The following is an 11,580-nucleotide window of genomic DNA, read 5'->3' on the forward strand; positions in this document are numbered from 1 at the left end:
CTCTCTACTGTCGAATGCGGGGCGTTGGAGCTCGACACGGCTTCGTTGCTGTCGTAATCAGGAGCAGCTAAAGGCAAAAGTACTCTTTCTACATAAAAAAACTGGGGCTTTGCTTAACCTACATGCTTCGTTCTTTTTCTTCGTCTTGCCCGTTATGATGTCTGTGAGTCCACCAACTCACTGCGCGTATCGACCATAGCATTTCTTGAAGCTAGTAAAGTATTCATATGATGCAGGCTGTGCAGCGCAGAAGAAGTAAGGCTTCCTTCATACCGCCAAGGAGTGGCTATGAGCAAAGGAGGAACAAACCGGGGTCATAGAAACAAGTGTCTTCGCGGGTGTGGTTGACGGTGTATGAATAGATCGCAACGACACCTAAAAACGGATTGCAGGAGTAAGAAAGTACTCAAAAGAAGTCTTGCCTGGGAAAGGAAGAACCGAAACACTCAGCTAAACCACCCTTTCGGGCAAAAATGGCTCCCCCCTCCCCGTGTCGATGGATGTCGCCAGATGTGCTATAAAAAGGCGTGATGTCCGCAAGGACGAGGCTATTTGCTGAGGCTCCTCGGCTCATTCGGTGACCGTGATAAATTGTTTTCCCTGCCGACTTTTGCAATCAACTCTGTGGATAGACTCAAGAGCCTCCGAACAACAGTAACGTGCCCTCCGCCTATCACACACCTCTGGGCCGTTTGCTTCTGCGTCAGTAAGGGGGATCTTGAAGAAAGTCAGGCGTGTTCCACAGCTTTTCCGAGAATAGGATAGTGGCGATGACCTGTGTTTGAATCTCGTGGTCAGTGAGCAAACCACGACAAGTGCGCATCCGAGGACTGCCCGGACGTTTCTCTGCTTTCTGTTTCGAGGCCCATTACAAGAACTGTAACGTAGGAGTCGTTTCCGACTTTGAAGCGCCGAAGTCATCGGAGTGAGACATCCAATACTTTCTTAGCAGGCTCATGGTGAACGTTGCATGCGTAAAGCTACCTATAATGAGAGAGCTGAGCGATAGTGAAGGCCGTGTCTCTGGAGCATTTCTCGTCTTTCAGAATACGCTAATAGCCTTCTCAGCAGTACTGCCCGAGTTTCTCTGAATCCACTGTCACATCTGCTAGGCCGGCAAAAAAGAACCAAACCCCTGGTGGTCCGCCGAGCTTACCAAACGGCGACTCGCCGACCTAAATCTCTGAACAACTTTGACCTACTAAACTTCACGGCCCCTGATGGTTTGATTTGTGACTCGCTGGATCTTCTTTCTAACCGCCCACAAGAAATCATGACAAATCCAAATAAACAGCCGTCTACAATAAACGGTTTGCGGACCAAAAGCACGCCTTTTCGCCGAATCTCACAAGAAAACAGCTTCTCTCTCTCGAGGAGTGTATGGATCGCCGATCAATCAGCTGGTCTTCCACTGCGAATTTCACAAAACAGCTTAGCCGTTCTAGCGCTCTCGATCTTGTTCCGTTGCCTTTCGGATGTATTTCATGGTGACTTCAGGCCTGAAAAGAAACATATGGAGAGGTTGTGCAAGACGGAAGATGCGGCATGCATGCATTTCACGTGGGGGGGGTAGTACAGAGATGTCTGGCTAGTTTTCTTTTTGTACAGCCTACAGGAGAAGGCTGTTCATACGTCTTTTTGCATTAACGTAGGCGCCCTGAGCTAAGTTGAGCTGTTCGAAAGAGTTCCTTGACTGTTTTACCGCAATTACGATACAGTCTTCTTTCCATGACACACTAGTCTCTTGTACCTCGGCGCAGTCATGTCCGTAGACATCATACAGCTAGCCAGCTAAGAAAAGAGCCACCTCTTCACTGTGGGAGTTGTCGGACTTTCAGCGAGTTCTCCCCTCACAATAAACCAGACTGGTGCACCCCCAGCAGCAGAAAAAGATTCAAGAAAAGGGTGCTTTTAGACTGTCACGGTGTTTCTTGATTCGGGTGATCTTTTAGATCTTTCTCTCTCTAATCGCAACCGCCGCTACATTGTGATGAGCTGTATCGAGGTTAGTTGACTCCTTCCTTCATACCATCTCTCTCTCTAGATATGTATATGTCCTACATGCATATATATATAGCACACGCTACTCTAAGACCATACACTGATACAGACCTAGGATTTCTTTTGACACTGGCTTGTTCCTATCAGCATCTAGCTATTTCTCTACAACTCCAGGCTTTTTTGGCTTGAAACCTTCTAGAGAATACAATACAAATGTTCCATGACTCAGGGTCTCCTGCCAGAGTCCCCTGACCTCGCCAGATCTCCTTCTTATCTGGACGACGATACGAGGAAGAATCTTCCCTCCCCAAGACACCCTGTCTAGCCATTTCGTCTACATCGATTCTCCCCATGTTCATCGATGATCTTCCATTCAGAATGACCGACGCCTAGTGACTCACCTGAAATCGTTGGAGTGATCAGCCTCGATACGGACGAGGAGAGCATCGAAAATCTTTAGAAGATCTCCTGACTCTCGATGCTTCAATGCTTGTTTCTCCGCATCAAAGATGAACTCTTGTTCTTTCAAAAAGACAATTCCTGTGAACCCAAGAAGTGCGAATCCATTCAAGGTTGTTTCCGGACTTCATACAAACTCTCACACCTTTGTGCATATGTAGACTTTTTATCTACACCGAAAGCTTTCTTCATGGATCTTCCTAGATCGGGAAGTAAGAGGATTCACCTCATCATGTGAAACCATCAGATTCTACCGACTTGCTAGCTAGCTAGCTAGCTATGCTGAGCCCCACCCACCTCCTAGAGTGAGAAGATCATCCTTCTCCTCTGTTCTTTTTTTCATAGGAAAGAACTTAGTGGGTATGGAATCCTTCTGCTGGCTAGCCGCTATCTTCAAACTTACAAGAATGGCAAGATCAACTTCGTCTGTTCTTTTCATAGGAAAGACTCTATGTACTCATCTTTTCAATCGAAGTTCAATCGCATGCATACGGTCTATAAAAACGTCTCTTACGAGAAGAATTGACCTCCTTGAACACATTCTCACTGACCTGCAAATAGAGATTAAGAGGCTGCTGCTCTATTCAGGGATCTTCTTTTGACGGGGGTGTATAGATGAGCTTTTTAAAGTTCCTTCATTCAATACTGAGATGTTGTCGACAGGGCTTGTGAAACAGCCGCCAGCTTACCTTCTAAGCCATACTTGTGTATGTACACCATAACGCCGTTCTTCTTAACTTTGGTGACTGTCCCTACAGCCTCTCTAGAGCCTTTGTGCTTGAAGTAGAGATAGACATGATACTGAACACTATTCCTCCCAGCTATCTGTGCATTTCGATGCTTCACATTCAAAAGCTCGCACTGCTGAGTTAGCTGAAAGAAAAGCATTGAAAGACGCCAACCTCCCCCGACCACACACATATGAAGCTCTTACTACCCGCTCTACACAACTGACACACAGCCACATATGCGTATCGATGTTCATATGTAAATTGTAAATAGACGCGGCTATCAGTGAATCTATATATAGATAGATAGGTAGATAGGTATACATAAATAGATATAGAGAGAGATCCATACATAGAGTTGAGTCGAGATACGTGTTCGCATGCGCACAGTAGATGTTCGCATACTTATGTGCTTGTGTAGATCATCAGGCTTGGCTGTATCTGCATGCAACTATCGCCGAGGAGGAGAGCACAATGTGCAGAGACGTAGAATGACGTAGAAAAGATGACGACACAGGAGGAGAAGCACGCAGAAGGACGTATGTCGGCAGGTGTCTACTCTGGGTGGAGCTTAGAATAGAAGGCTAAGAAAGGTGGAGATACACACCAAGGAGAGAGTGAGTGTTTTACAAGCCTTCGAGCGATCGATACTACCGAGAAGAGCTATATGAAAGTTCTGTAGACAACGCGTGAATTTCCAAGGACTTCTTTATCAATACAGTCAATCTCCTGGAATGTATCTCTTTAATCACTCCCTAGCCATGTGCATGCAAGAATGACTTGACTGGATTTATAGAGAGAGAAAGAAAGAAGCTTTCTCCTTCTCTCTTTGTAAGTATATGTACCTAAACAGACAGAAGCATTCCTGTGTATCTCCACCGTCTGAAGATCTCCGTCATATCAACTCTCTTCAATCATCTCCATCCACACCTCGACATCTGCTACCCTACAGAACAACTCCTGCATACTCAACCCTCTCCCATATATCTACATATACGGACATAGATATATGTCTATAGAGAGAGAGATACGCATGCATAGGCAGATAGAGAGAGACAGATATGTGATACATTGTGCCACAGCTAGAATAAAGAGGATGATCTAAAGAGCGAAAGAGATCTGACTGGGCTCACTCTTTGCTTGTTTCGACATAGAGAAGGGACACCTTCAATCCCGATTGCCGCAGCAAGCATTCTGTGGACGACCACGTCGGCATATCTTCTGATAGGAGATGTGAAGTGCGTGTAGATAGGAGCGGCCAGGCCATAGTGATGAAAGTATGGGCTAACTTCTGGCTTGTCTGGAGAAGAAGAAGAAGATGAAAGAGAGGTCGTAATCGAGTGTCTCTCAGACTGAGAGTTAGGGAGAATATCCGCCGAGCTGAAATAGACAGCCTGAAAAGAAGGAAGGAACAGAGAGAAAAGACACCGAAAGAATCGAAGAGAACAAGAAAGAAAGAAAGAAAGAAAGAGGGAGAAACAGGGAAATGAAGCACGCACACATGGATGCAAGCTTGCATGCATGCGTGTGAAAGCTAACAGAGATGGAGAGATAGATAGGTAGATAGATGGCCTTGAACGTTAGTCATATAGGAAAACATACTTCTTTCAGCTCTTACTTCTCATAGTCTATCCTGCTCCAATACGTCCAGAATCAAGCATCTCGCGCTCGAACACGCCTTCAGTATCTCCATAGATTCATACACGAGATAGATTAAAGATAGACAAATTAAAGATAGATTAAGGATAGATAGATAGACAAGGTCAGATGGGTAGATGAAAGACAGATATGCTAAAGAGAGATAGATGGAGGCATATTTAGGTAGGTGCAGAGAGGGTGATCTATTGACCTCTCTTATTCCGACCGCCTTGAACGAGAGAACTCCTCCCCAGAGCGCCAATATGCATTGTGCTTGAATGATAGGAAAGAAAGAAAGACGGAAAGAGTGAGAAAGAAAGAAAGAAAGCGTGAGAAAGAAAGAAAGAAAGAGAGGGGGGAGATACCTGGTTCATGCACCTTGTCGTGAGTATACGAACAAGAAAATCTAGATCAGGTGCAGTTTGAGCGACGTAGTTGAGAGAAGCACCTAACGTCTTGGAAGAAGAAAAACTGCGAAAAGAAGATAGAAGAAGCCACAAGAATAGATAGATACATTAAAGATAGATATATAGACTGACAACATAGATAGACAGGTTGAAGATAGATGAAGAAAGAAGACAGAGAGAAGGTTTGACATCTTTCAAAGGCTCTATAGATCTCTCCATGCAAGATAGACGCATGGCTTCTACCTCTCGACGGAGAGTAATAGTAGTAGTACTGAACCTTCTCAGCTTTACAGTCTACCTACCTGAAATAAGAAGAAGATATGCCCTCCCTCTATATCACTACAAGCAAGGTGTTTGCGAGAGAGAGGAAAGTCTAAAGGAGAGAGATAGAATACCGAAGACACTTCAGTAAGAGAAACATCGAGAGCTCTCCGTATCGGGGATCTATGAAACAAGATCTCTTTCAAGATGCTTTCTGTAAGGGATATTCCAGATGGTGGAAGAGCGTTAGACATATCCATGGACAGAGAGAGAACATGCTACATGTGAAAACTCACAGACTACCGATAGACAGTCTACCATTCAACGACCCGTCACGAGACAAGAAGAAGAAAAGAAGAAGAAGAAGTGAGAGGAAAAGGAGAGCTGGTTTAAAAAGAAAGAAAGAAAGAAAGATACAAGGAAAAGAAGTAGGGGTGATAAGAAAAGAATTTCATACACTGATAGAAGATGACCTTCTTCTTATCTTCCCTATCGTCAGACGTCTTCACTCTAAGTCTCACCATAGGGGGTCGGATGATCGGACGAAGAAAAGAAAGACAAGAAGATACAGATACATCATAAACGCAATCGATCTACATGCATATACATACTCCTCGTAAACACGTTGTATACACAGGTATCTAGCTAGCCATCTATCTCTCTATTCATATATCTCTATCGATACTCATATACCTATATCTAATCATGTATCTCTCTATAAGACCGTAAGAGCGACAGTCGATGTATAGTGTTCTTCTTATACTCTGCATGCATGCAATTGTCCCTATCGTCATTTCTCTTATCGTCCTTTCTTTCCGCGAAGAGTCCGTCTGAACTTACTCGAAGTGTGAAATTCCACGTGACTGTAGGAGATCTTTCAGGGCTTTTAATTGCCTTTCCTTTGGCTCAGGGTGTCGACGTAACAAGCTAGCTGTAGGGAAGTAATTGACGATCTTCTCCGCTACAGTTGTATTCGCCAAGAGCATGAAATCCTCTACCTACGAGGGAGAGTCAAGGCCTCATACACAAACTACAGAAACGTATGGGGACTCGAGAAACCCAGACAAAGACACATGAGAGAATTCATACACATACACAGGTAGATATATATGTGTATATACATATATGTGCATATGCACATGCATGTACATGTATAAGAGAGAGGAAGAGAAGGAGAGAGAGTGTGAGGTATGAACCGGGGTAGGGTGAATGACGAGAAGAAGTTAAAGGCTAAAGTCTACAGGAAAAAAGAAGGAAAGAGAGAGAAGGAAAGACGAAATATTAACAAGCATGAAGCATGTGAAGAAAGAAGAAGGTGCATGATATACTTCCTCTCTCAGAAGGAGCAAGATGTAGATAGATAGATAGATAGAGAGTAGGCAGGAATGATGGTGGTGTATTTGTGAAAAGAGGAATGTTTATGGCTGAAGATCCAAGATAAGTGAAGAGGCCGCTTTTTGAAGAAAGACACCTAACTAGGCCTACTAGCCCAGACGAAAGAAAAGCAATTCTACCAGAAGCAGAAGCTTCGAATGAGATATTCTCTCTCGCGAAATTGATGTGAAGAGACAAGATTCTTTCCTATGTTTTCTCAATTATTTCTTATCGTCCTTCTTCATACCATTCTGTTTGTATCACGAGCTTGATATAGGGCAATGTCTCCTCCAGATGCTTCTTCTGTGACTTCATCTGCATGGCATTCCTTCATCTGGTCTTCTCTTTCTTCTTCTTCTCCTCTCTTCTTCTTCTTCATGTTATACTTTCGCTTCCCTACCGCGAGCATGCCTTCTTCATCTTCATCTCCTTCCTTTTCTTCTGTCTTTACAACATCCCCGCTCTCCTTCTCTTTCTTCTTCTTTTTCCTCTCGCTCCCGTTGTCGTTCTCCTCTGTAATAGTTTCACGTATAATCTGGACGTCTGGAGAAGCTAGCTGAAGAGCACCTGCTTGCATGCGCTTCTCACGAATGACTTTGGAGAGAGACAGCAGACGCCGCAGATTCTCAGATAGCTCAGACCTATTAAGGGAAAGTTAACAGACAGATACTACCGCAAACAAGTCCATACATATATATATATATATGCGTATGTGGAAACGTCTACGTGGACCCCGAGATATATACATATGTAGATGTGTATGTCTATGTATATAGATGGATGAAAGGATAGAAGGGGGGGAGCCTCTTTGTCGGCGGGAAGGTGGATATCCCGAGGCAGATGTAGACACCTGTGCTTGCTGCATGTAGACAGCAATTACTCTGTCTAAACGCATAACCTAATATATAGGAACTGAGACACATATGCACTAAGTATACATACGGATATGTAAAGACCAAGACATGCGCATATATAGAGAGAGACAGAGAGAGAAGCCGAAGAGATAAGAAACAGGCACGAGCCACATACACACTGCCGAAGCCTTGAGACAATCCTAGAAAACTCCTTCACTTCTAGATAAAGAGAGAGAGAGAGAGAGATAGGTAGATTAAAGATAGATAGATTAAAAAGAGATGGACTGAAGCTCGATAGATAGATAGAACTTGAGATATTGAGGAAAGAAATAAGAAGAGAGAGGGGAGGAGAAGCTGATAGGTATGGTGGTCTTTTGTCCTAGCGTCGTTTCGTTGTGGATTCTTGTTGGTGCGTCTCCCCTCCCCGTCTGGAGGTCTTTTGGCTCCTTTCTCCTTCTCACCTATCACTGGGGTCATCTATCATATTCTGAGCTTCTGCATATGTCAAGGCAGCTCTTGAATGAATGAAGGATTTGTGGAAAGAAGAAGACAAAATCTCTCCTTTAGGCGTCATGACCCATAGAACGGAGAAGGCCAGACGATCTTGACCTCCCCTAGAGAGAGACGGAAGAGAGAGTTGAAAAGAAAAAGAAGAAGAACGACGTAATTACAAAAACGCTCTCTCTACTATGTGATTCTCGAAGGAGACACGAACAATAGAAAGAGAAAAAGGAAACTAGATCTCTTCCTTCGTGTCTAAAGGAGTTAAATGTTAAGAGAGACGAGACAGGAAGAAAGAGAGACACACACACGCACTCCAGATCTTCGCGAGGAACAAAGGGAGCAGGGAAGGAAAGCAAGAAGAGATAGACTGAAGATAGACATATTACACGTAGATAGATATGTTAAAGATAGGTAGATAGATAGATAGATCCATGTATCTGCCTCATGCTGCTCTCACACTCTGCGAAGAAACCCTTTAATGTCTCTTATTTTAGTGTACATAGCTACCTAGGTGAATGAAATAGAAGCTTTCGAAGAAGAGAAGGCTAGCAAGGGAGAAAAGAGAAGCTAACCGTATCAAAGCAAACGACGGTGATTTCCTTCTACGACTTGACGCGATCTCTCTCTTTCACAGCTCAAAGCTGATGTTCTCCATGCATTCAGAAAAGACAGTCCAAACCTTTTTATCTACCCTACCCTTCTCCTCTTCTCTGTTTAGTTTCTCATTCTTTCTTCTCTTATCTAAAGAAAGATACGTGCCACCACCCCACGGAGCAAGAAGAGAATCGAGTAGAAATGATACATATAGACGAACAAAACGACTCTACTCATATACATGCATATGTCTCTATATGTATCTGCGTATCACTATGCATATGAGACATACGATCGACAGCCAGCTAGCGAGCTGGTTAGCTAGGTCGCTAAGCATCTGGCTACGTAGTCTTTTGTGTGTTTGAGAACACCACGCTAGGTGTTTGACCTTCCTTCTTCCTTTCTTTCTTTCTTTCTCGAGTTGCTTCAGTGCGTCCAAGATAGGATAGAAGCTGACTGAGACTTACACAAGAGAGCAGAGATCCGTGGTGAGTAGGGCAGGTAACATATCTGTCCTTCTCTCAACAAGATAGACAGTCGTACATCTCTCAGAGGCTTCATCGTCCAACGGGGTCCCTTCAAAGATCAAAAAGAGAACACACCGAGAAACCAGAAGACGCATGCACGAATGCATGCAGAAAGCAGTCTTTCTCTGTATATACACCTGACTAGAAGATGAGTCTTCACCGAGAATCTGTAAGAAGAGAAATATGGGTGGAGATGAAAAAGAGAACATCTGGGGGCTGGGCCCTACTATACAAAGACACTGATGCTTATGACTATGCAAATAGTGAGTGTTCTGAAGAGAGAGAGGAGACGATAGATAGATCCCGTCGTTACTATCGCTTATGAAGTAGGTAGACATAAACGCATGGGAGGTGTGCCGCGTGGAAAGAATACAAATGTACATAGGTAGATATCGAAAGCTATGTCAATGCAAAAACCTAGTGAAGAGAACAGAAGCAATCCAGATTTCATATAAGATAAAGAAATAGAGAGATTCGAGATAGAGAGATTGAAGATAGATCGATTTAGGGTGTCCCCCTCATTCTTCCTTCAGTTTCAGTCTCGTACCCTCTTTAAGGAAGTACGTCACATCAGCAATATGAACCCCGACCTGAAGACAAGGAAAAAGAAGAAGAAGAAAATATCGAGAAGGAAGTCGACATGTGTTTCAAGGCAAAGAATGCTGACGGAAGACCTCCTACACATAGATACATGTATGTTATGAGATAAATACAGAGATGTATATACATTGAAGTCTCGGCGTAGAGATCTATGTTAGGAAGATATAGAAACGTATAGATGAAAGGCTGAGTGTCCCAGGTAGAGATTCGCGCCTTAGACAAGACACACATAGACATATGTATATGTATATAGAAGAGCCATGTATAGATGTGTACGAGGTGGCCTAGATTCAGCTCGCCCGCTTCTCCGCCCGCGCTACTACTGTACACTCACCCCCCTTGTCTGTAGCATGAAAAAGTCCATCTGGAGTAAATAAAGAGAGCTGAATGAAGCTGTGACCTCTCGTGGCTATCGTCTTTCTTTCTCTCTCTCTTTCTTTTCTTTTCATTCCTTTCTTACCCGATAATTGCCATCCTCTAAGACCTCTAAGCTGAGGGCGTCGTCGATATCTTTACATCCAGGTGGATCGACAGAACAGACACAAATATGCCTCAGATCTAGTCGCTGCGCCTTCTCTTCTATCGGCATATCATCGATTGTCCATCCACGGGGGGGAAGACACCTCAACGATGCAAGCGAAAAGTCGCGTGTAACTACACCTGGAGACAGAAAGAAAGAAAAGAAGAGCATACTCCACCTGCATGAATGGAGAAAGAAAAGAAGGCTTTCCTTTGCAAAAAGAACATTTTTCCATCTAAGCTCGCATACAGCAAATCACCGTGAAATAAATCGTGAGACTGACCCCTGCTATCATCCATACAGAGGTTATGTATCTCCTCAGCTATACATACATGATATATATACATCGAGAGATAGACAGATACATGTAGAGATGTACATACACCGGAACTCTGGTCTCATCGAACTCTTGTTCATACACCGACAGTATTGAAGCAGGGCAAGGGTAGAACATAAAGAAGAAATGAGAAGAGAAAGAGGAACCTTAGATCGCTTGGATACCACCTAAGAGAGAAAGAAGGATCAATGTTTGACACAATAGCTTGCCTTCTTGCTCGTGTCCTCCCGAAACCTCTATATCTATCTATCTGTCTATATAAAGATAGATAGGTAACGACTATTACATCTCACTGGAGAAGATTCATTCTATATTCATTCCCTCTAGATACCCAACCTTAAAACTATCTTGATCTGAACTGGGCTCTTTCGCAAATACTTCCAGAGACACAGTCTCTATCACGATAACTCCACGGACACTACTTGGAATCTCTTCGCTCTCAAGAGGGAGGCAAATGATAAGGAGACAGCATGATTAAGAAGAAGCAAAAAGGAGGAGAGGAGCAAGTCAAGCCTCCAGATGAACTTTAGATATGAGAAGATGCCGGAATAAGATGAAAGAAAGAAGAAAATCTCTCCCCTTGTCGCTACCTTGTTCTCGAAGGATAAGATTGGCCTCTGCTTCAGCTGTCCCAAAATCTCCTAGAATCTCCGTCCAGTGACCCTAGTGCACATATGATAGGCAAAGGGCGCATGCATGCATGCATGCACTCAATATAAAGAGAAGGAAGAAAGCAATGACTTCAAGGAGGTTTCTTGTTTTGATCAAGACACAGA

General features: G+C 43.7%; 1 protein-coding gene across 1 annotated transcript; it reads right to left on the minus strand.

Annotated features, from left to right (window-relative positions):
- Window positions 1-1,195: 1,195 nt before the first annotated feature.
- On the minus strand, window positions 1,196-11,469 carry CSUI_010108 (rnb family domain-containing protein). Its single transcript, XM_068070213.1, has 12 exons — window positions 11,395-11,469; window positions 10,408-10,607; window positions 9,895-9,937; window positions 9,288-9,396; window positions 8,184-8,336; window positions 7,116-7,509; window positions 6,335-6,492; window positions 5,192-5,297; window positions 4,322-4,582; window positions 3,150-3,333; window positions 2,403-2,541; window positions 1,196-1,499 (listed from the first exon to the last, which is right to left on the minus strand). Exons 2-12 carry the CDS (start codon window positions 10,534-10,536, stop codon window positions 1,442-1,444), a joined length of 1,734 nt encoding a protein of 577 aa, XP_067917811.1. The 5' UTR covers window positions 10,537-10,607; window positions 11,395-11,469; the 3' UTR covers window positions 1,196-1,441.
- Window positions 11,470-11,580: the final 111 nt, after the last annotated feature.

This window comes from Cystoisospora suis (genome assembly GCF_002600585.1).
Source record: "Cystoisospora suis strain Wien I chromosome Unknown contig_6672, whole genome shotgun sequence".
Lineage (NCBI taxonomy): Eukaryota > Apicomplexa > Conoidasida > Eucoccidiorida > Sarcocystidae > Cystoisospora > Cystoisospora suis.

Bases quoted from the DNA above. Each gene is read 5' to 3' on its own strand.
- CSUI_010108 (XM_068070213.1), bottom strand. From the start codon at position 10,536: ATGCCGATAGAAGAGAAGGCGCAGCGACTAGATCTGAGGCATATTTGT. The intron at 2,542-3,149 runs GTAAGCTGGCGG...TTGGGTTCACAG, and splicing joins ACACAAGTATGGCTTAGAAG to GAATTGTCTTTTTGAAAGAA. The intron at 1,500-2,402 runs GTGAGTCACTAG...GTTTCTTTTCAG, and splicing joins GATCACTCCAACGATTTCAG to GCCTGAAGTCACCATGAAAT.